The 21,471-nt window shown below is 54.3% G+C and overlaps 1 protein-coding gene across 3 annotated transcripts in view; it reads left to right on the top strand.

Annotated features, from left to right (window-relative positions):
- Positions 1 to 18,402, top strand: part of TMCC3 (transmembrane and coiled-coil domain family 3) — a 41,648-nt gene extending 23,246 nt beyond the window's left edge. For all 3 annotated transcript variants that reach the window (XM_068142847.1, XM_068142846.1, XM_068142848.1), the window contains exons 2-4: positions 8,233 to 9,128; positions 10,646 to 10,781; positions 12,836 to 18,402. In XM_068142847.1, coding sequence (XP_067998948.1) covers positions 8,233 to 9,128; positions 10,646 to 10,781; positions 12,836 to 13,138 — 1,335 coding nt within the window. In that variant the 3' untranslated portion in view covers positions 13,139 to 18,402. The remainder of the gene's footprint in view (positions 1 to 8,232; positions 9,129 to 10,645; positions 10,782 to 12,835) is intronic.
- The last annotated feature ends 3,069 nt before the right edge of the window (positions 18,403 to 21,471 follow it).

Below are 21,471 nucleotides of genomic sequence, written 5' to 3'. Positions count from 1 at the left end.
CTGAGCAGCCTGGGCTGGTGGGAGGTGTCTGTGATGCTGCTGCTGCTTCCCCACTGACTCCTGCAGCGAGGCCATGATGCCTTTTGTGCCTCAAGTGCTTGCCCTGCCAGCAGGCTCTGACATCACCTCCCCTCTTAGCCGACTGCTGTGAAGTCATCACAAAGAAACCCTTGGAGAATGGGGCAATAAAGTCTTTAGAAGAGTTTTGTGGTTTGTCTAAGGCTGTGAAGGAGCAGGACAAAGCATGCAGGAAGTGCCTGGCTGAGTGCATCTCCCCTGGAGCAGTGACATTTGTCTGCAGCCTGCCTGCCCTGCTGCTTCTGTTGGTTGTCCAGCAGCACTGCTCACTTTCAGGCAGCTAAAATTGCTTTTGAACTGTTGCTTACCTTACCTGCCTTCCCTCCTTTGCTGCTTGAGTGGCAGGAGAGACAGACAGGAAGAGGCTGGGAATTCTTTGGTGGTGCAGATACCACAGAGCTTTCATTTGCACCACTAGTTGCTGGGGAAAAAAGCCAACCCCAACCCACAGCCAAAAACCAACCAAAGAGAAAATGTATTTGACAGTGCAGCTGCAGTCCTCCCCTCCCCTCTTCCCCCCCATGCCACATCCTAGAACCATGGAACTGCTTGGGCTGGAAGAGGCCTCTCAAAAGTGTTTACAGCGAGCTGGGAAAGGGCTGAGCAGAAGCTCAGAGAGCTCCTGAAAGCTTCTCTTTAACCACTGAGCTTTGATGGGAAGCAAAGTCCTTGTCTGTGGCAGAAGAGCTCCTGTAGTGTCCACCCTGAGCTTAGCCCTTCAAAAGCTCCCAGGCTTTCCTCTTTCCCTTGTTGAGCTTCCACCTGCCAGAGTGGCTCCCATCATCACCCCAGCCAGCCAGGCCATGGCTGAGATCAAGTGGAGCCACAGGAGCCTGGGTCATGGCTCGCAGTAGCAGAATGCCAGGTGTCAGGTGCCTGTGGGATCAGCCAGAGGATGAAATTGCAGCTGAGGTGGCTGCAGGAGCAGTGTGGCATCTAACTGGGAGCACAGCTCAGGTGTCTGTGGCTGTCAAAGGCTCACTTTGTTTAACTTTGCCCTGAGAGGAGTCCCTGAAGGTTCCAGCAGTGACAGCAGCTCTGACACTTGATCTGTGGCTAGGAGAGCAGCAAAATATCTTCCTTCTGTGAGCACCTGCAGGGCAGGTTCAGGAGGCAGCATTGACTGAAAGGGAAGTAAACCCCAACCCCTCCATGGCCACAGGGTTAGGAACCCCTCCAGGGCTGGGGACTCCACCACCTCCCTGGGCAGCCTCTGTCAGTCCCTGACCACTCCTGCAGCGAAGGAAATTTTCCTCCTCTCCAACCTGACCCTCCCCTGGCACAATTTGAGGCCATCTCCTTTCACCCAAGGGTGAAGACACTGATCCCCATCTCACTCCAAGCTTTCAGGCAGCTGGAGAGAGCAGTGAGGTCTCTCCTCATCCTCCTCTTGTCTCCCTAACCTCCCAAGTGTCTCCCTAATCTTTTCACATGAGTGCTGGGCCTTGGGTTTTGTTCTGCTCTTCCACTCTCGAAGGCAGGAGGCCTCCTGTGCTCAGTGCTGGGCCACTGGCTGCAGGCTGCCCTGGCTCTGGTGCAGAGCTCTGGCTGGGTGCAGTGCCAGGAGCTCTGCTGTGGCTCCAAGGGCAGCACAGCTCCTGCCTGCTTCCTTTTCCCCCTGAGCTCAGCTTTGTTCCTTGCTGCTGTGCTGTTGCCATGACTGAATGTGGTGGTGTTTATAAAGCTTTTACACCTAAGCCAGCCCTGTGCTCAGGAATATCCTTTTGGAGGGGCTGAATAGAAACCTGAGGGAGAGGGGAGGGCTGGGGGGGCTGAGTCTGTTGGGAAAGCTCAAAGCAGAGGGAGGCTGGGAGTGGAGTATTGACTGCAGCCTCATTCCTCATCAAGCCACGCTGGTGAATGGGCTGCTAACATCTCCACAGCCCTAAAAATAGAGAACCCTAATGGGAGTTTAATAGGTAGGAAATAGCATGGAAAGAGAATTGGCAGCTAGCATCTCTGCCTCTGTGCTCTGGAGAAACCCAATCTGTTTAGCTTGGAGGGAGCTGAGCACAGGGTGCTTTCTCTTGCTAATGTCTTTGAAAAGGAAAAAGACTCTGAATTAAGATTACAAACTGCCATCAAAAGCCCCTCAGGCTCAGGGCAGTGTTTTATGGTGTCATAAAGTTCTATGGGGAGGGGAGAGAGGGAGGGAGGGAAAGCTCTCCACTGAATTTCTGTATCCTGATCTAAATCTGCTGGAGGAGGAGAGGCTGAGAGCGAGCTCATAGTTTCATTCAGGGTTGGAAAGGACCACAAGGATCATCTAGTTCCAACCCCCCTGCCATGGGCAGGGACACCCCACACTAGATCAGGCTGGACAGAGCCTCATCCAGCCTGCTCTTAAACACCTCCAGGGATGGGGCCTCGACCACCTCCCTGGACAACACATTCCAGGGTCTCACCACTCTCATGGGGAAGAACTTCCTCCTCACCTCCAGCCTGAATCTCCCCACCTCCAGCTTCATTCCATTCCCCCTAGTCCTATTACTACCTGAGATCCTGAGCAGTCCCTCCCCAGCCTTCCTGTAGCCCCCTTCAGATACTGGAAGGCCACAATGAGGTCACCTGGGAGCCTTCTCTTCTGCAGACTGAACAGCCCCAACTCCTTCAGTCTGTCCTCATAGGAGAGGTGCTCCAGCCCTCTGATCATCCTCGTGGCCCTTCTCTGGACACGTTCCAGCACCTCCACATCCCTCTTGCAATAGGGGCTCCAGAACTGGACACAGTACTCCAGGTGGGGTCTCACCAGGGCTGAGTAGAGGGGGAGGATCACCTCCCTCGACCTGCTGGCCACACTTCTCCTGATGCAGCCCAGGATCTGATTGGCTTTGCGGGCTGCAAGTGCACATTGAGAGCTCATGTTGAGCTTTTTGTCCACCAGCACCCCCAAGTCTCTCTCCTCTGGGCTGCTTTCCAGCCAGTCACTGCCCAGCCTGGATTTGTGCCTGGGATTGCCTCGACCCAGATGCAGGACCCTGCACTTGCTCTTATTGAACTTCATGAGGTTGGCCTGTGCCCACCTCTCCAGCCTGTCCAGGTCCCTCTGGATGGCTGGGGATGTTCAGCCTGGAGAGGAGAAGGCTCAGGTGGGATCTGATTGCCAGGGAGCAGCACATGAAGGGTGGCTCCCAGCAGGATAGAAACAGGGAGTGATAGGGACAAGGTCCTGCTGTGGTTGATGTGAGTTGACAGCTCTGCTTGGTTTGTCCCCAGAGTCTCAGTTCTGGTTAGTGTAGCACCTGGCCGTACAAACCCCTTGCTGAAGGAAACCTCGCTGCGTTTAAGCAGGTAATCTGAAGAACAATGATGTCCTTACCTGGGAGATACCACCCCAGGACAAAGCTGCCTCGTTGGCATTGCACTGTTCCAGGTGAACAAAGAATCCCTTGGACACTGTTGGGTCCTTGGGAGAGCCAGGACAAAACACCCAAGGAGTCTTGAACGGTGCTGAGATCCACACTGGGTTGTGACTGAAAACACAAACCATCCTCTCTGTCCTTCTAGAGAGAGTTCTTAGATTCCTGAAAGGTGAATGACACAGGTCTGTGACACAGAGCTGCTGAATGAGTCCAGAGGAGGCCACAGAGATGCTCCAAGGGCTGGGGCAGCTCTGCCCTGAGCACAGGCTGAGGGAGCTGGGGCTGTGCAGCCTGCAGAGGAGAAGGCTCTGGGGAGACCTCAGAGCTGCTGCCAGCACCTGAAGGGAGCCTGCAGGAAGGCTGCAGAGAGACTTTTGCTGAGGGGGTCTGGAGCCAGGCCCAGGGGGAATGGTTTGGAGCTGAGGCAGAGCAGGGTCAGAGTGGAGCTGAGGCAGAAGTTGTTCAGCAGGAGGCTGCTGAGCCTCTGGCCCAGGCTGCCCAGGGAGGCTGTGGCTGCCTCCTGCCTGGGGGTGTTGAGGGCCAGGCTGGATGAGGCCCTGAGCAGCTGAGTGTAGCTGAGAGGTGTCCCTGGGCATGGAGGGGAGTTGGCACTGGATGACCTCTTGAGGTCCCTTCCAACCCAGCCCAGCTCTGTGAAGAGTGCAGGGCAGCAGACCTCAGCTCTTGGTTGGAGCTCCCTAGCAGGAGGTGACCTCAAGCTCCTGCGCAGCAGGGCAGAGCTGCTGGCGCACCAGAAACTCTGTTTGTGAGAGCCTGACTTTATCAGCCTGGTGTGGACAGAAGGGTGGGGGGGAAGTGGAGCAGCAAACAGGCTCCCTTTGAGCTGGTGACTCAGTCGCTGTCCAGGACAAGCTGTGATTGTTGATGTGCCGCTGCAGTAAGGCAGGGGCAGGCACCTTGTGCGCGGTGGGGCTGCCTGCCGTCCCCCTGCCTGCAAGGGGAAGCTCTGCAGCGGCTCAACAAACGCAACAAACCCCGGCCTGGAGCCTTCTGCCTGTGGGGGCCACTCTGTCTGCATCTGGATTGATCTGTCTCTGACTGGCAGTACCTCCACAGCTCCCTGCTGCTGTGAACTCGTTGTGTTCTTGTTACAAAATAGGTTTTCTCTGAGGGCTGCCAGCTCAGAGCAGCCAAACTGCTTTGAAGAAGTCACTGCTGGGCTGCTGTGGGTAGGTCACACTGGAAAGGTTTCCTTAGCATTGCATTTGGGGGGCAAGCAGAGCCAGGCTGGTGCTTGACTGGGCTATGAAGCCAGATGTGAGAGCTGCTGCTGTGGAACCGAGGGCAAGAAGCTTTAGCACTGTTCCCTGGGAGTCTCTTGGAGAGTTCCAGCAGCTGGGAATTTCAGGAAGGGCTTGGACAATCTGAACAGCAATGGCATGGGAAGAGTTGGGTGTGACATAGGGAGACCTGGATGGAGGCAGCAGGTGACCTTGTTGCAGCTTCATTAATGAGGAACAGGCTGGGGGGTGATGAGGTGGAAGTGCTGGGGGGGGAGAAGCTGGGCAGGAGCCAGCAATGGGCACTGGCAGCACAGCCTGGGGCTGCCCTTGGCCTTCTGGGCTGCCAGTGCCCATTGCCAGAGCTGGAGAGAGGGGATCCTGCCCCTCTGCTCTGCTCTGGGGAGACCTCACCTGCAGTGCTCCTCTTCCAAAAGAAGCCACCCCCATGCTGATTCCTAGTGGCTGTGTCTGATGTGGAGGGGTTTGGTGGCAGGGGAAAAGCCCTCCCTGCCCTTCAGAGGCTGCTCATAAGCTCTCCTTGCTGGAACCACCCCGGGGCTCCCAAGTGCTGCTTGGATTGCTATGGAAACCTGAGAGAGAAGGAACCTTGCACATCAAAGTGACATTGAGTTTGATTTAAGAAGTTGGGAGAGAGTATTTTAATGACTCCTGTCATTAACTGGGGTTGTTCAGCCTGGAGGAGAGGAGGCTGAAGGGAGACCTTATTGCTCTCTACAGCTCCCCGAGAGGAAGCTGCAGTGAGCTGGGGGTTGGGCTCTGCTCCTTAGTCTCAGGTGATAGAAGGAGAGGAAGTGGCCTGAAATTGTGCCAGGGGAGGGTGAGGTTGGAGAGGAGGAAGAATTTCTTTGCTGCAGGAGTGGTCAGGGACTGGCAGAGGCTGCCCAGGGAGGTGGTGGTGGAGTCCCCATCCCTGGAGGGGTTCCAGAACCCTGTGGCCATGGTTTGGTGCCCATGGGGGTGTGGGGCTGATGCTTGGACTGGATGCTCTTGGAGGGCTTTCCCAGCCCAAACAGTTCTGTGATTCTATCCAGAAGCAGATCACTTTGTGCTTCATGGGCTGCTCCTCTCAGTGAGGCAGCCCAGAGCTGTGTGCTTCTGGAGCCTGGCTGCAGCTGGTGACTCTGTCCTGCAAAACCAAAACCAACAACAACCTCTGAAATGAAGAGCTCAGTTTGACACCTAAGCATAGGTGGATGAGCTGTCACTTAGTGGTGGAGAGCTATTGACACAGTCAGTGGAGATGAGGAAGTGATTCACTTCAGCAGCCTTGGGCTGTGGGTGCTGGAGGGTGAGGTGCCCCAGGGCTCTGTGCTCCATTCACCACGCAGCTAAGCACAGAGGCAAGGAAACAGCCCCAAAGTGTATTACAGCAGCAGGTTTCAGGAGCCTCTGTTGCTTGCACCTCGATGGCAGCAGGCCTGCTGCTACTGTGGCAGTACACAGCCAGAGGAATGTGTTGGGTGTGACTCTGCCCTTGGGGAGCTCTCAGTCCTCCCCCATTCCTAGCAGTGCTCTGGGGGCTCAGACACAAGTCTGTGAACTTCACTGACTCTGGACTGTGCTGCACACACAGCAGCACGGAGTGCCAGGTGGGAAGGGACCCCAAGGAGCCTCTGCTCCAACCTCTCCAGCTGAGAGTGGAGCTGGAAGGAGCTGGCCCAGCACCCTGCCAAGCTGAGCCTCCCAACTGCCCCAGGGAGAGGACTCCACCACTGCCTTTGGGAGAGGATTCCAGTGCCTGGCTGTGCCCAGGGGGAACATTTCCTTCTGGAGCCCCCTGGGAATCTCCCCAGCAGTAACTTGTCCCCATCACCTCTTGTCTTCTCCGTGGGACTCCTTGTACAAAGGGAGTCTCCATCCTCCTGGGAGCCACCCTTGAGGTGCTGCTCCCTGGTTCTAAGCTCTCCCTAAGCCTTCCCTCCTCCAGGCTGAACACCCCCAGCTCTCTCAGCCTCTCCTTGTGTGCCTGGTTTTGCTCATTTCAGAAGCAGGTTTGCCACATGCTAATTGTTTCCTCAGCTCCAAAAGCAAGGCAGCTTTCAGCAGACCTATCCCCTCAAAGCCATTGTTCTTTTCATCTCTATTGCTGGTGTGACCTTGACGTTCCAGGAAGGCAGGGGGTGCGTGGCGATGATAAGACCTTGCTGACCACTAGAGACTGCAGCCAGTGGGGAGCACATCAGAGAGAAGGGATCTGCCTTGGGCTCCTATCCAGTTCATTACAATATATTTTTAGGCTATTTTGTACTGAGGAAGTAAACACTTGGTGCTGTGCAAAGGTTAGAGACAGACCCACCCCTTCTTGGAAGCGTGCACAGCTTGTCCTGAGTGCCACCGGTGATGGATCTGTCTCGTGTGTATATGCAAGGCCCTGATTAATCACAGCATCCTTCTGTGCCAGAGCTGATCCAAGAAGGGCTTTGGGTTGTCTCAGGAAACTATTGTTTTGCCCTGAGCTGCTTCTCTTTGCTGAGTTCATCCAGGCCTAGGAAATCCACGTGCAGAAATACCTGCAGTATGGGATGCAGATGTTTTGCTCCTACCCCAGGCAGATTTTGCTGCCACCAGAGTGTCCAGAGAATGGCTGAGGTTGGAAGAGACCTTAGAGGTCATCTGCTCCAATATTAGTACCTTGCAAAGTCTTCTGTAAAGGCTTTCCCCCCCCCCTTAGTTATATTTCTCAGACTTGCTCAACTCAAACTGCTAAATCCATACAAGTGGGAGCCAGTTCTGACACTTGTGATTTTTGTCACTTTTAAATTAGGTCCCAGCTTGAGTGGAGCACTGCCAGCCACCTGGGCCTGACCTGTGCAAATGCAGACTGGAGATGTCAGCACAGAATCACAGACTGGCTCAGGCTGGAAGGGAGCCCAGAGCTCAGCTCCAGCCTCCCCTCCATGCCCAGGGACACCTCTCAGCTGCACTCAGCTGCTCAGGGCCTCATCCAGCCTGGCCCTCAACACCCCCAGGCAGGAGGCAGCCACAGCCTCCCTGGGCAGCCTGGGCCAGAGGCTCAGCAGCCTCCTGCTGAACAACTTCTGCCTCAGCTCCACTCTGACCCTGCTCTGCCTCAGCTCCAAACCATTCCCCCTGGGCCTGGCTCCAGACCCCCTCAGCTAAAGTCTCTCTGCAGCCTTCCTGCAGGCTCCCTTCAGGTGCTGGCAGCAGCTCTGAGGTGCCCCTGGAGCCTTCTCCTCTGCAGGCTGCACAGCCCCAGCTCCCTCAGCCTGTGCTCAGGGCAGAGCTGCTCCAGCCCTGGGAGCATCTCTGTGGCCTCCTCTGGGCTCTCCCCAGCAGCTCTGTGTCCTTCTGCTGGGGACCCCAGAGCTGGAGGCAGGGTTGGAGGTGAGGTCTGAGCAGAGCCCAGGGGGGAAAGGTGCTGCTTAACTTCCAAAAGCTGCTTCTGCTTCCCTGCTGGAAGCTACTTTGTGTTGTGTGCTTAATAACTACACGTGGGAAAGGAACCTGAAAGTTGGATTGCATGTCAATGGCCTTTGAGTTTGACTTCTCTCTCTGTCCCCCCTCAGGTGGAGAGACATGACATGAACACCCTGAGCTTACCGCTCAGCATCCGCCGGGGCGGCTCCGACACCAACCTCAACTTCGATGTGCCGGACGGGGTCCTGGAGTTCCACAAGGTGAAGCTCAGTGCAGACAACCTGAAGCAGAAAATCCTCAAGGTGACGGAGCAGATCAAAGTGGAGCAGACGGCTCGGGATGGGAACGTGGCCGAGTACCTGAAGCTGGTGAACAGCGCGGACAAGCAGCAGGCTGGGCGCATCAAGCAGGTCTTCGAGAAGAAGAACCAGAAGTCTGCGCACTCCATCGCCCAGCTCCAGAAGAAGCTGGAGCAGTACCACAGGAAGCTCAAGGACATCGAGCAGAACGGAGCCCCCAGAGCCGCCAAGGAGACCTCCAAGGACAACTTGAAGGATCTCCCCCATGGGAAGCCTCGGGGCTCTGGGCACGGGGCGGAGGGCAAGTCGGGCGTGCCGGGGGTCTCCCTCACGCCCCCCGTCTTCGTCTTCAGCAAGTCCAGAGAGTTCGCGAACCTGATCCGCAACAAATTCGGCAGCGCAGACAACATCGCTCACCTCAAGAGCAGCCTGGAGGAATTCCGCCCCGAGGCAGGCTCCAGGGCCTACGGCGGCAGCGCCACCATCGTCGCCAAGCCCAAGTACGTCAGCGACGACGAGTGCTCCAGCGGCACCTCCGGCTCGGCGGACAGCAACGGCAACACCTCCTTTGGCCCTGCCGTGCCGAGCGCTCTGGACAGCCAAGGAAAGCTCTCCGTGATTTTGGAGGAGCTGAGGGAAATCAAGGAGACCCAGTCCCAGCTAGCTGATGACATTGAGAATTTGAAGAGCCAGTTTAAAAGAGACTATGGCTTCATTTCCCAGATGCTGCAGGAGGAGAGATATAGGTACTGGGGGTCTCCTCTTCTCTTTCCACACTGGCCCCTTGGAATGCTTTTGGAATGGGGCTAGGGAGTGGAAATATGGATGTGTGCTTGTGTGGGGGATAGTCATAGAGATGTCAGGGTTGGAAGGGACCTCAAGGATCGCCCAGTTCCTGCTGTGGGCAGGGACACCTCACACTGGACCAGGATCCTTCAGAAGCAGGGGAGAAAAACTCATTCCAGTCAGTATCCAGTGCCAAAAGAGCAAACTGCTCCACTCCTTCCAGCTGCTGCAAAGCTGTGGGCCATCAAATGCTGTGCTAGCCTTTTGTCTCTGGTTGAAGGCTTCTCCTGGGACAGGTGAAGTGGGCACTGCCTGTAGGGGATGCCAGCTGCTTTGTAACTGGGGAAGGCTTCTGCTGTGTTGTGCCCTGGCGATGCTGATCAGTCTGTGCTGCAGCCACGCTGCCTCGCAGCTGCTAACTAAACTTGTAGTCCTGAGGGCCTTGTCCACCAACTGCTCAGGCACTTGGCTCTCTGCAGTGTCACTCTGTCCCCTGCTGGAACACGTGGCTGTGAAGTGTCACTCCAAGTGCTGGAGCACCACTTCCTCTTGCATTTGTTCCTTGGCAACTAATTCCTCTATCCTCCCCTGCGGGAAGTGGGAGATGCTCTGGGGAGGGCTTGCACCCGGGGTTCCTGTGTCCCCTTGGTCACATTGCTTTGTTCAAGTGCTGGTCCTTGAAGCCTTTCCTGTGCTAATGGGCAGAGCCTCCATGTGAGATGCAATATGGGCTGTTGCTGGCAGTCCTTGCAGTGCAAGGAAGGCTGCACAGCCGGTGGTGCCATGGGGAGGAGAGCACAGGGCCCTCCCAGGCTCAGGACTTGCTTTCAGGAGAAGGCAGAGCAGCCTTTTCCAACAGCTCACTGCCATTAAGTTCCCAAGCCCCCTGCCACTGTTTCCACAGCCAGGCAATTTCTGCCTTCACCACTTCCATGCTGAGTGCATCGTTTGCCTCTGTTAAACCAAGTCACAACTTGCCAGCCCCCACTCTGGTTCTCTGAGGGTGTAGCTGAGCTTGTGTGCTGTGCAGAGGCATGCAGGAGCAGGCTGGAGGTGAATGGCAGGACCTTGTAGCTGTGGTGGAGAGAAGATCCAGGCAACAACAGGTTTTTCCTTTCACTACAGACCAGCCAGGCTTAGGGAAGCCTAACTGCTGGTGTGAATGGGGAGGGAGGGCTGGGGGAAGACGAGCTGTGAGGCCTTAGGCACCGTTTATAGGTCGTAGAATTTGCCAATGATGTACAAATATTTGCTTTTTAACACCCACTGCCAGCAGGAAACACTCCAAAGAGGCTTTCCATTTGCTGAACAAGTGCTTCTGGAGGGCTTCCAACGCTGTTAGTGAGCTGTGATGCCAGTCAGAGGGATCGCAGTCCACGGCAGGCTGAGAGATCACCTTCCCAGCAGCCTCACTGCTTTGTTGTTCAGCATTACCTGGACAGAAGGCATTAAATGTAGACCTTTTTTCCCTCCTAAGATATGAAAGATTGGAGGACCAGTTAAATGACCTCACTGACCTTCATCAGCACGAGACTGCAAACCTGAAGCAGGAGCTGGCCAGCATAGAGGAGAAGGTTGCCTACCAGGCCTATGAGCGCTCACGAGACGTGCAGGTACCTCCTCCTCTTGTCTTGGCTGCTTGTCCTTAGCATGCACTCAGAGAATCCCAGCTTGCAAGACCCACAGCTGGAGCTCTCTGTCCAGTTCTGGAGCCTCTATTACAGGAAGGATCTGGAGGTGCTGGAAGGTGTCCAGAGCAGGGCCACGAGGAGGAGCAGAGGGCTGGAGCTGCTCTGCTGTGAGGACAGCCTGAGGGAGTTGGGGTTGTGCAGGCTGGAGAGGAGAAGGCTCTGAGCAGACTTTCTTGTGGCTTTACAGTATCTGAAGGGGGCTCCAGGAAAGCTGGGGAGGGACTTTGGAGAGTGTCAGGGAGGGATAGGACTGGGGGGGATGGAGCAAAATTAGAAGTGGGGAGATTGAGATTGGATGTGAGGAAGAAGTTGTTCCCCAGGAGGGTGGTGAGAGCCTGGCACAGGCTGCCCAGGGAGGTGGTGGAAGCCTCCTGCCTGGAGGTGTTTGCAGCCAGGCTGGAGGTGGCTGTGAGCAACCTGCTGTGGTGTGAGGTGTCCCTGGGCATGGCAGGGGGTTGGAGCTGGCTGAGCCTTGAGGTCCCTTCCAGCCCTGACAGTTCTGTGATCATCTAGTGCCAACCTTCCAGGGTAAGAATACAGTTCAAATAAGATGGCCAAGCTGCCAGGCTGGGCCTTGAACCTGTCCCCTACAGGGGAATCCACCACTGGGAAAGGTTTGCTTCTCCCCTCACCTCTGGGTGTAAGGAGTTTGGGGAAAGATTTAAGCCCTTTTTTTGTTTGTTTCTTTCAAGATCTGGTTTAAGGAGATGATCCAACATGTTGGAGTTGGGGCCAATCTCTCTTTGTTTCAATGGCTTCAGAATTCTATCTGCTGGAAACGATTCCCAGAATGGGTTGGAAGGGACCTCAAAGATCACCCAGTCCCAACCCCCTGCCATGGGCAGGGACCCCTCCCACCAGCCCAGGCTGCTCAGGGCCTCATCCAGCCTGGCCCTGAACCCCTCAATGGTTGGCCTTGATGATCTTAGAGGCCTCTTCCAGCCCAGAGGATTCCCTGACTGTATGAAATGCCAGAGATGCAAAGGAGATTGAATTAGCATCAGAGCAGCTTGTGCTGCCCTCGTGTTTCTGTAGTGTGTACAAATGCCTCCCTGTGGTGCTGATGCGAGGCACTGGGAGTTGCTATGGCAACAGCTTCCTCAGCACCTTACCTCATCAGTCTTGCCTGTCATGAACACCACAGTTAGGACACTTGCTCTCAAGCATGGAAAAGGTAAGAGCTGCAGTTTGGACAGTGTCAGGTTTGGTCACAGCTGAGCAGGCAGCAATGCACACATGCAGATACCAACCCCTTCACAGACTGCACTGGGTTGGGAGGGACCCTCCAAGGGCATCTTGTCCAACCCCCCTGCACTCAGCAGGGACAGCTCCAGCCACAGCAGGCTGCCCAGGGACACAACCAGGCTGATCCTCAATGTCTGCAGGGATGGAGCCTCAGCCACCTCCCTGGGCAGCCTGTGCCAGTGTCTCCCCAGCCTCCCTGTGCAGAGCTTCCTCCTGATATCCAACCTACCTCTGCTCTGCTCCAGTTCCAAACCATTGCCCCTCGTCCCTCCCCAGCCTTCCTGTAGGTCCCCTTCAGATACTAAAATGCAGCTCTGAGGTCTCCCTGGAGCCTTCTCTTCTCCAGGCTGATCAGCCCCAACCATCTCAGCCTGTCTTTGTGGAGGTTCTCCATCCCTCTGATCATCTTGGTGGCCTCCTCTGGACCCTCTCCATCAGCTCCATGTCTCTCTTGTGTTGGGGGTCCCCCCACAGCTGGACTGCAGGTGAGGTCTGCCCAGAGCAGAGCACAGGGGCAGAATCCCCTCTCTGCACTGCTGGCCAGGCTGCTTCAGCTGCAGCCCAGGCTGCATGCGTTGGGATTGTGTTCCGAGCGCTGGTAGTTCATTCAGATTCTAGGAACCTCTAACAGATTACTCTCCAGCTCTGCCTGGTGGAGGGCTGTGCAGCTGCAAGAGCAGCCAGCGGTGCAGGGGGGCACAGCTGCCCTAACTCTTGCTCTCTGTCTGCAGGAAGCCTTGGAGTCGTGCCAGACCCGGGTTTCCAAGCTGGAGCTGCACCAGCAGGAGCAGCAGGCGCAGCAGTCGGAGACGGTGAACGCCAAAGTGCTGCTGGGCAAATGCATCAACGTGGTGCTGGCCTTCATGACTGTCATCCTGGTCTGTGTCTCCACCATTGCCAAGTTCATTGCCCCCATGATGAAGAGCCGGTGCCACATCTTCTGCACTTTCTTTGCGGTCACGCTGCTGGCAATATTCTGCAAGAACTGGGATCACATCGTCTGTGCCCTGGAGAGGATGCTCGTACCCAGATGAAGCTGCTGGGCTGCCTCATGATTTACTAGGATTGGGTTTTTCCTCCTCCTCCTCCTCCTCTTTTCTTGCCCTCCCTGTTTTTTTAAGTGCTGTGTGTCTCCAAATCATTGTTGCTGTCACTTTAAGTGTGTGGACTGGATGGGGAAGGCTACAAAGACTCCTGGGCTTGGAGGTGTAAATACCCAAAGGCGCTGGCAGCCAGCTTTGGCCAGCCTGGTGGGGTCTGAGGGGCTGGGCTGTCTCTCCTGATCAACTCCTTGCTTGTGTCAGCCTCCTGCCTTAATCCCACTGCACAAACCCACACCGTGAAAGATGATGTGATGCTCTGGGAGGGATCCAGGCCGCTGCAAGTGTCAGGTGTGGGCTAGCCTGCAGTGCCAAGAGTGTGATCAGGAGGCTATGATGGCTGTCAGTCCTGTTACACCAAGACCTTTCTCTCTCTCTGAATCCAGCTGCAATGATGTGCCAAATCAGACAGTCATGGATGAGTAGCTCTTGATTGTAAATGAATGGCTCTCTGAATCAGGGGCTTCTAGTTTTCAGGACCAGCAAAACTTGGTACTTGTGCTAGGAACCCTTTGCACAGAGTCTATTGCTTGTAACTTAGAGCAGGGAGGACTATGGACTTGCTCACGTTTGGGAAGCACAGGAATGTGGTGTAAGACTTCCACATCTAAGCTGAATTCACTGACAGAGGTCTCCAGGCCACTCTGTAAAGGAGTCAAGAAGCAAGTAAGCAGTGGGTAAGTTGTGATGCAGACCAAAGCACTCAGTGGCTTCAAGCCCTGCAACCTGGGACACTCTGGTGAGCCTTTGCCAGCACTGAATTGTTGGGATGCTCTAACTGGCTGCAGAAGAGCTCTGGTGGGACTCTGGGTGCAGTGGAGTTTGTCCTTGTCAGATTAAGGACTGTGGAAGAAGCACAAGGGAGCAGGTTTGGAGGGGAGCAGGGAGTTAAAGCTCTGTAAGCAGGCAAACACTGTGCAGCCTCCTGTGAGGGACATGCCTGGAAGTCCTCTCTGAGCTTACAGCCCCACTGCTGGGGCACAGCCTTGGTTTCCTTTCCTTCCTGCAAGTTCTTTCGCTTGATCTAAGAGCTGTTGAGGAAAAATTCCCTGCCACCTGCTTGGCTTCCAGCCATGATGTAAAGCAAGCTCTAGAATAATAACAACTGAAGAGCCCCTCCAAGCAGCACAAGATCAACCCATCCCACCCAGGCCTCTCCTCCACTCTGCGTTGAATGAAAAGACGAAGAGGGAATGGCTTTGCTTTTGCTGGCTTCAGGGACTGAGGGAAGGATGGCACTAACTGCATCAACAATGCTGCAGCAGCTCAGCAGCCAGGACATTCACTTCAGATGCTGTCAAACTGGGGAATTCTTTTTCAATCATCATTTTTGTGTGCTGCATCTCCAAGCAGAGACTTGGAGAGGGGTTTGTGCTGGCTTGCAGGCACCAGGAATGCATCAGGTGAGGCACACCCACGTCCTACCCTCAGCTCCAGAGGAAGGTGCAGGAGAAGGCAAAAGTCCTGCTGGGGGTGGGGTGACTTCATAAAGCCCAAACCTCCCAGCTGGCTTATCCCTGGCTGTGGCAGGAAGCAGGTTTTCACAGTTAGGTGCTTCCCCTCAATATTTTGGGGTTCCCCCCCCCCCCATTTACTGCTGCATTCCTGGTGAGGTGTGGAACTTTGCTGTCATCATTGCTGCAGGGGCTGCTGCTGGGCTCAGGGTCACCTTCCTTCTCACATCTCTCAACCCATGCTGGCACCCTGCATTGCCCAGGCCTTCAGCCTCACCTCCCAAGTGCCTGCCCTTAGCCTCCTCTTGCAGCCAGCTCCTAGCCTGAGGATGTGGCTTGCACGATGCAGCTATAAAGCAATCTGCACAGGAAAGTTCCTCCCTCCGAGTTGGAGAGATGGAAGCAGCTCCTTCCTGGCCTCTTTACATCACAAGAAAGGGTTTGTTTTCCTGCCCTTTGGATGTGTCCTGAGATTCTCTGGGTCTTCCCCAGTGTTTCCATAGAACTTGTTCCTATCTGCATTTGTTTCAAAGGCATGGCATGCCTTTGGATATCTGTACTTTCCATTTCCTTAGCCAGCGAGTCTGCTTCCACTCTCAGCCCTCCCTGAAGCCTCCTCCCGAATTCCACCACCCATTTGATCAATCAGCTTTATGACTCTTCCCCTCCCCACCCCCTTTCCATTTCCCTGGGCCACGAGATCTTACATTCATTAGGGGAAAACCCAGAGCCCTGGCACTGTGGCTCTTCACAGTCTGGTTTTTGCCATCTTTATTGTCATCTCCATTCTCCTGTTCCATTTGCACAGCCACCTTCTGGTGGAGGCAGCAGTGTGCCTAGCCCTGTGTTAAACGGCTTCAGGAGGGTACAAGGAAGCAATACCTCAGGGTGGTCATTTCTATGTAAGCAAAATTCCTTTGGCCTCTTGCTTGGCTCTTGGTTTAAAGATGTAAACCTCCCAGGAATTCAAATGTAATGCCAGGCAGTCTCAGGGGCAGGTGAGAAAAAGGGTAGGAGTTCTTTATCACTAGGGTCTGACCTGGGGAGGTGAAGGCTGCTTCTGCTCCAAGAGCATCCTCTTAAATCCTGGAAGGTGACCTCAGTGCAAAATGAGAGCAGAACATAAAATCAATGGGCCTGGGAAAGACTGCTGACTGTCCTGATGAAATCTGACCAGGTCCAGATTGGAAACAGGAGGGCACTGTGCTTCCATGCTGGATTTCCAGCTGGCAGAGGGTGTGGAGCTGCAAAGGCTGCACAAGGCTGCTCATGCACATTAAAATGACCCTAATTCCCCAGGCTCTTTCTTCTGCCCTGGGTCTAAATCGTTGGAGGATGTGGCACATCAGGAGATCAACAGAAGAAAGTGAAGTGCAAAAAGCAGCTTCTGGGTGAAACAGCTGGAAGGCCACCCAAGGAGGAGGAGGTCTCCCCTCCTGCTTTCACCCTCATTTCTTCCCTTGTGCTGATGCTGGGGTGTTGTGCAGTCTCCTGCATGCCATCCTAGCTCACTAGGCTGGAGGAAAACCCTAGTGAGAGGTGGAAGGAGCTTCACAGCTAGAGATTGAAGTGGCTGATGGAAAGGTTTGAGTGCAGAGCAGAGATGAATTGGGAGCTGAGGCTGTTCCCTGCTCCAAGGGGTCCCTGGCTGCCCCTGGTGAGGCTGTTCCCTGCTCCAAGGGGTCCCTGGCTGCCCCTGGTGAGGCTGTTCCCTGCTCCAAGGGGTCCCTGGTGCTGCCCTCTGGGCAGCCTCCCTGTACAGCATCAGGGCAGAAAGGTTCCTCCTGGAATTGCCTGCAGGGAATAGATAGGAACAGCAGCAGGATGTGGTGGCACAGGTGCTGGCTGTGGCTGTGCCCACCCCAAGGTCAGGCTGGTGGCTGGGCTGGCCAGGGCTGATGCCTGTGCCACAGGCTTCAGGATCAGTCTTGCCTCCTCCCTTAGGCTGGGGCTGTAGCCAGCACCCAGCTCTGACCTGCTTGCCGTGGAAGTGTGCCTGGGCTGCCCCCCCCAGCTCTCTGCAGAGGAACTTTGTGCCGCTGCACAAAGGATATTGGTGGCTTTTATCTTCAGACGTTCTGAGTGTACTCCTCACACTCCCTCCTCAGGAGCCTCTGGAGCACTCCCACTCACCCAGAAGCTGCCAGACAGTCTCTCTTCTGCTTGCTGCTGCCTGGTGCTTAGTGCTTTGGCTTCACTTCAAGGGTGGCTCTCCAGCTGAGAAGTCCTTCAGGCTGGCACTGTGCTGTAGGCTTGTGGCTGTGTTGCTCTGTTGCTCTGGGGGTGAGTTAGCTCAGTCTTCATCTCTCCCACTTCAGCATTGGGGTCTAAATTAGGGTTTTTCCTAAACCTTGTGTAATGGATTCCCCCTGGCTTCCACTATCCCTCCATGGTTGTTGAGCATCCCACTAGTCACCAGCAGCACTGAATGGTACCCAGTTTAAACCCCTTCCTGCTCTGTATTCTGTGTCTGCACAACTCCTCCTTGCACTGCTCCCCTCTGGAGTCTCCTCCTTCTGAATTCTTGGAGGGGCACTGCCCAGGGTGGCTGCTTTTCCCTTTACTATCCAAAGGATTGTGCCATGCAGTGCCTCTGCTGCAGGACCCTCACCTGTGGGTCTGACTTCTGCACTGTGTGACTTTGAACAAATCATGAACAGAAATTCACTAGGGGAAGGCAAATTGCTGCAGGGAAGAGATGTGATCCACTGGCTACAAGCTGAATCCAGCAAGCATCAGCTTTAGGTTTGGAATTAGGATTGCAAGCTAATGATTGGCTGCTGAATAACATGAAGAGGGAAGTTGGATGCTGCTGTGGAACGAGGAATCAGTTCAGGGTTGTGCTTGATGCAAAGTCAGCTGCAGAGTCACAGGTAATGCTTTCTGGAGTTAAAATCAACCAGCAAGGGATTGTTTGGAGAAGAGAAGCCCAACAGGAGCCTGTGATCCACTGGGGTGGTATGGAAACCAGCTCTGGAAAGCAAGCTCCCTTCCACTGTGAGGGAGATGTTCTGCTTCTGGACTCGGTGGTAGAAGAGAAGGCAAACACAGATGGATGTCACTAAACACTGCAGTTTGGACAACAGAATTTAACCCACCTCAATCCCCTAAATCCTTGTCTGCTTTTTCCATTGCCCATCACACCAGGATCTGGCCTTCAGTTAATTAATTACCTAGTTCTAGTGCTCCCCTTTAAAGTGCAAGAGGTGATAAGAGCCTTGTGTTCAGTTCCAGTCTGAGTGAGTGGCCTCCCTGATGCTGAGCAGATGCCAGCAGCCAGACCCAGACAGTTCTACACCCGTGAAACACTAAGAGAAGTTGGGTTTTCAACTGCCAGAATTGCTGCTTTTCCCTGCAGGAGCAATCTGAGCTGCTGCTGCCTCTGAGGACTGCCTGAGGAGTGTTCAGAGTGCCCTCCCCGGGGGGGGGACTTGCTGTGTGTTTAGCCTGTGAAGTCGTGCTGTGCTTGGGACGTTCTGCACAAAGCCACCTTTTGTTTTGGCCCAGGGCAGCGCTGGCAGGCTCCAGGTGTACCAAAAAAGAAGTGTCTAGGTGCAATGTCTCCGTGTGTGATTCCCAGTGTTCCCCAGCCCCTGCTGCCCTGCTGCAGCGCTGTGGGAAGATGCAATGACTCCCCTGTGGTTTCTGTATATTTTGGTGTGTACTCATCACTGCCTCCAAGGTGCCATTAACCTTTTTTTTAATATATATATATATAAAATAAAAATCTTTACATTTCTTTGATGATTGAAGTTGCTTCTTGCCTGCTCCCTCAAACCCCTCAGCATTTTTGTTTCCCTTCATCAGTGACAAAGCTCTTTCACAGGGTGGAGCTGTGCTTGGGCTTGCTTCAGCTTCATGAGGCTGACCACATGCCCACCCCTCCAGCCTGGCAAGGTGCCTCTGGCTGGCATCCCCTCCCTCCAGCACAGCAGCTTGGTGCTGTCAGCAAACAAGGTGTCTAAAATACATCATAGCTACACTGCCCAGAGCTTGGTCTGGCTTTGTTTGACACCTCAGTCGGGCTTGTGGTCAACACCTCTGCAGGAAATGAAATACCAACAGTAGTCAATCTCGACCTCTCCTGCCACAAGCCACATGACAGCAAACTCAAGGAAGACCTTGCACAAGGAACTAGAATTGAATTTTGATGCAAGCCAGACTTTGATTTAAAAGCAAAGCTGCAGTCCTGCACAGCTGTCTTCCAGTGCCAAAGGCCAAAGCTAATCCCAAGCTGCAAGCCTGACCCTTCGTTTTCTCTCTCACGTTGGCTCATCATAGATTCTGTTCTTCACTGCCAGCTCCACAAATGTTAATGCTGAAGCTGAACAGAAGTCTTCCTCCTTGGGACAGCTCCCTGAACCCTGGCCCCAGACTCCTCCTTTGGTTCTGTTAGCCTCTGTTCACGTCAGGATTACCCATCCTCTCATCTATTGAAAAGCCATTTCCGTGACTAACAGGATGCCAAGAATCTCCAGCCCTCAGGCTGAGCTCTGCAGGGGATACAGCTGAAAACCAGGGTGAAGTCTAGTATTATTTAGGTAACTAAAGTGCTGCCAGCTGATCTGTGGTAATGGTGCCATTTTCCTGTAATCATTCCCCAAGTGGAGTCTTCTTCCAAGGAGATGAATCAGGATGGTGGAAATTGCCTCACTTTATTTTTGCTTCCCTGTTTTTCACGTTGGTCACAAAAGTTGATACCCCTGAGGCCCTCTGAGTCAGGTAGCTCCACTTTACCACCTCCACTTCCAAGATGCCATTAGGTGGTTATGATGCTCCTCTTCCTCACTCACAGTGACCATCTCAGTCCATGGAGCATGGCTGAAAACCTGCCCCTGCCTTGGGCTGCTTTAAAAATAGAGCTGCTGTGGTGACTCAGTCTGGCAGTCTTGTAGGGTGCAAGGAAAGAGAGATGGAGTTCAAGAGAGAAGGTGCAGCACAGAGGCACAAGGAAGAGATGGCTGAAGGAAGGAGAAGGGGAAAGCAGAGCATGGGGCTGATGGACACAGCGGAGTAAGAGGAGGGTCAGCCAAGAGATGAGCCTAGAGCACAAGAGGGAGAAACAGCTGGAAAGCAGAGACTAAATATTACAAGATGGGGAAAAAAGGGAGAGAGAAGCAATCACTATGGAAAGAATCCATGCTCTGAAGGGGAAGGCAAACACATTTGGGCTTGCTGCTTCGTTTTCTCTTTGTCTATGTCAATTTACTCTTCTCATTAAGTCAGCAAGGTGTAATACCTTCATAATGTGCTGGATTATTCCAGCAGGGGCAAATCCCCCTTTTTGGAACAGCTCCCACAACAAACTCATGCAGATCCACATCTCAGCAGCTTACAAATAAGTAAAGAGATTTCATTTTGAGGCCTCAAGGTGGTTTTTTGGTTGAGAGTCTGAGAGGTTATTTGTGGCTCTTTCAATGTCATCTCACATTAGTTCTGGGCCCATCAGCATCTCACAGAGCAGCAAGGTTTGTCCTCACACAAAGCAAGCAAGGTACAAAGAGCTAAGAAATCTGTGGAGAAGCCTAGGGAAACACTCCAAGAGGGTTTGCAGATGCTCTCTTTGGAGGGGAGGAGATTGCAGAGGTATGGTCAGGAAATGTCCTGATGAGTCTGAAAGCTCATTCAGGCTCCCTTGCTGCCTCTGTTTGAGCAGGATGAAAATAGTGGCTGGCTTAGCTAAATCCTCAAGCTGCTGTAGCCCAGGGCTGTATCTTTAGAGAGGGGGCTTCTGCTATGCACAGATGCTGCTGCTCATACCTGTACTTTAATCCAGGCTAAGTTTATGTCACCTTGACCTGAATCCAGCCTAGCAGGACAGAGAGCAAGGGAGGAATTTATGTGGGAAGTACAAGCTCTGTTCAGCCTCCCAGTCAGCAGGAAGGGTGCAAAAAGGTTTAGCATCTCCTGCCAGTGCAGCAGGGGTGTCTGCCTTCAAGCAGTGCCCTGGTTGTGGTGGGGAGTTAAAACCAAACCTTGCTGTGTGCAGCTTGCCTGAGCAAAGTTGTGATTTTGGCACTGCAGAATCAGAAGATGCCAAAGTGCCAAGAGGCTTCCCTGAGGGAACTCAAGGAGGGGGCTTGCTGCTGAGCTCAGTAGGGCCAGGATTAAATTCTTAGCAGACAGGACACCAGGAGACAAAGGTCATGGGGCAGGTGATGAAGCCGTTACTCAGGCTAAGGTGTGGTACAGGGCTGCTGATCACACAGCTGTGCTCTTCTCTGCTTCTCGTTTCAGTCTGGGCATACAGAATCTCCTGGTCATGAACTCTGACCACAGCATCATGGACTTGTTTTGGTTAGAAGAGACCTCCAAGATCATTGTGTCCAACCATCAACCCAGCACCACCATGGCCCCAGGTGCCACGGCCACAGGTTTATGGAACACCTCCAGGGCTGGGGACTGCCTGGGCATCCTGTGCCCATCCCTGACCACTCTTGCAGGGAAGGATTTGAGAGGAGCCCTGCAGAGAGTGCCGGTGGATGAACCTGGACATCACTTCCCTTTGAACGTGAGGAGGAACTTGAGTAGTCCCAGGGTCAGTGAGCACTGGAGCAGGCTGCCCAGAGAGAGGTGCTGGAAACTCCATGCAAACCCCGCCTGGCTGCGTTCCTGGGTGACCCTGCCTTGGCAGGGGGCTTGGCGCGGATGAGCTCCAGAGGTCCCTTCCAACCCCTACGGCTCTGTGGCCAGAGGTGGCTGTTCAGCGCCGCCCGCTCAGCGCAGCGCTGCTGCTGCTGCCGGCCCCGAGCCAGCCCTCGGCCACCCAGCAGCGACCTCGCGTCCGCCGCGCAGCCCCTGCCGCCACGGCCA

This window comes from Melanerpes formicivorus, unplaced genomic scaffold, assembly GCF_026170545.1.
Source record: "Melanerpes formicivorus ecotype bairdi unplaced genomic scaffold, bMelFor1.0.p_v2 SCAF_8, whole genome shotgun sequence".
Classification (NCBI taxonomy): domain Eukaryota; kingdom Metazoa; phylum Chordata; class Aves; order Piciformes; family Picidae; genus Melanerpes; species Melanerpes formicivorus.
Note: the sequence above shows the minus strand (reverse complement) of the source record. Positions and strands in the feature narration are given on the sequence as shown.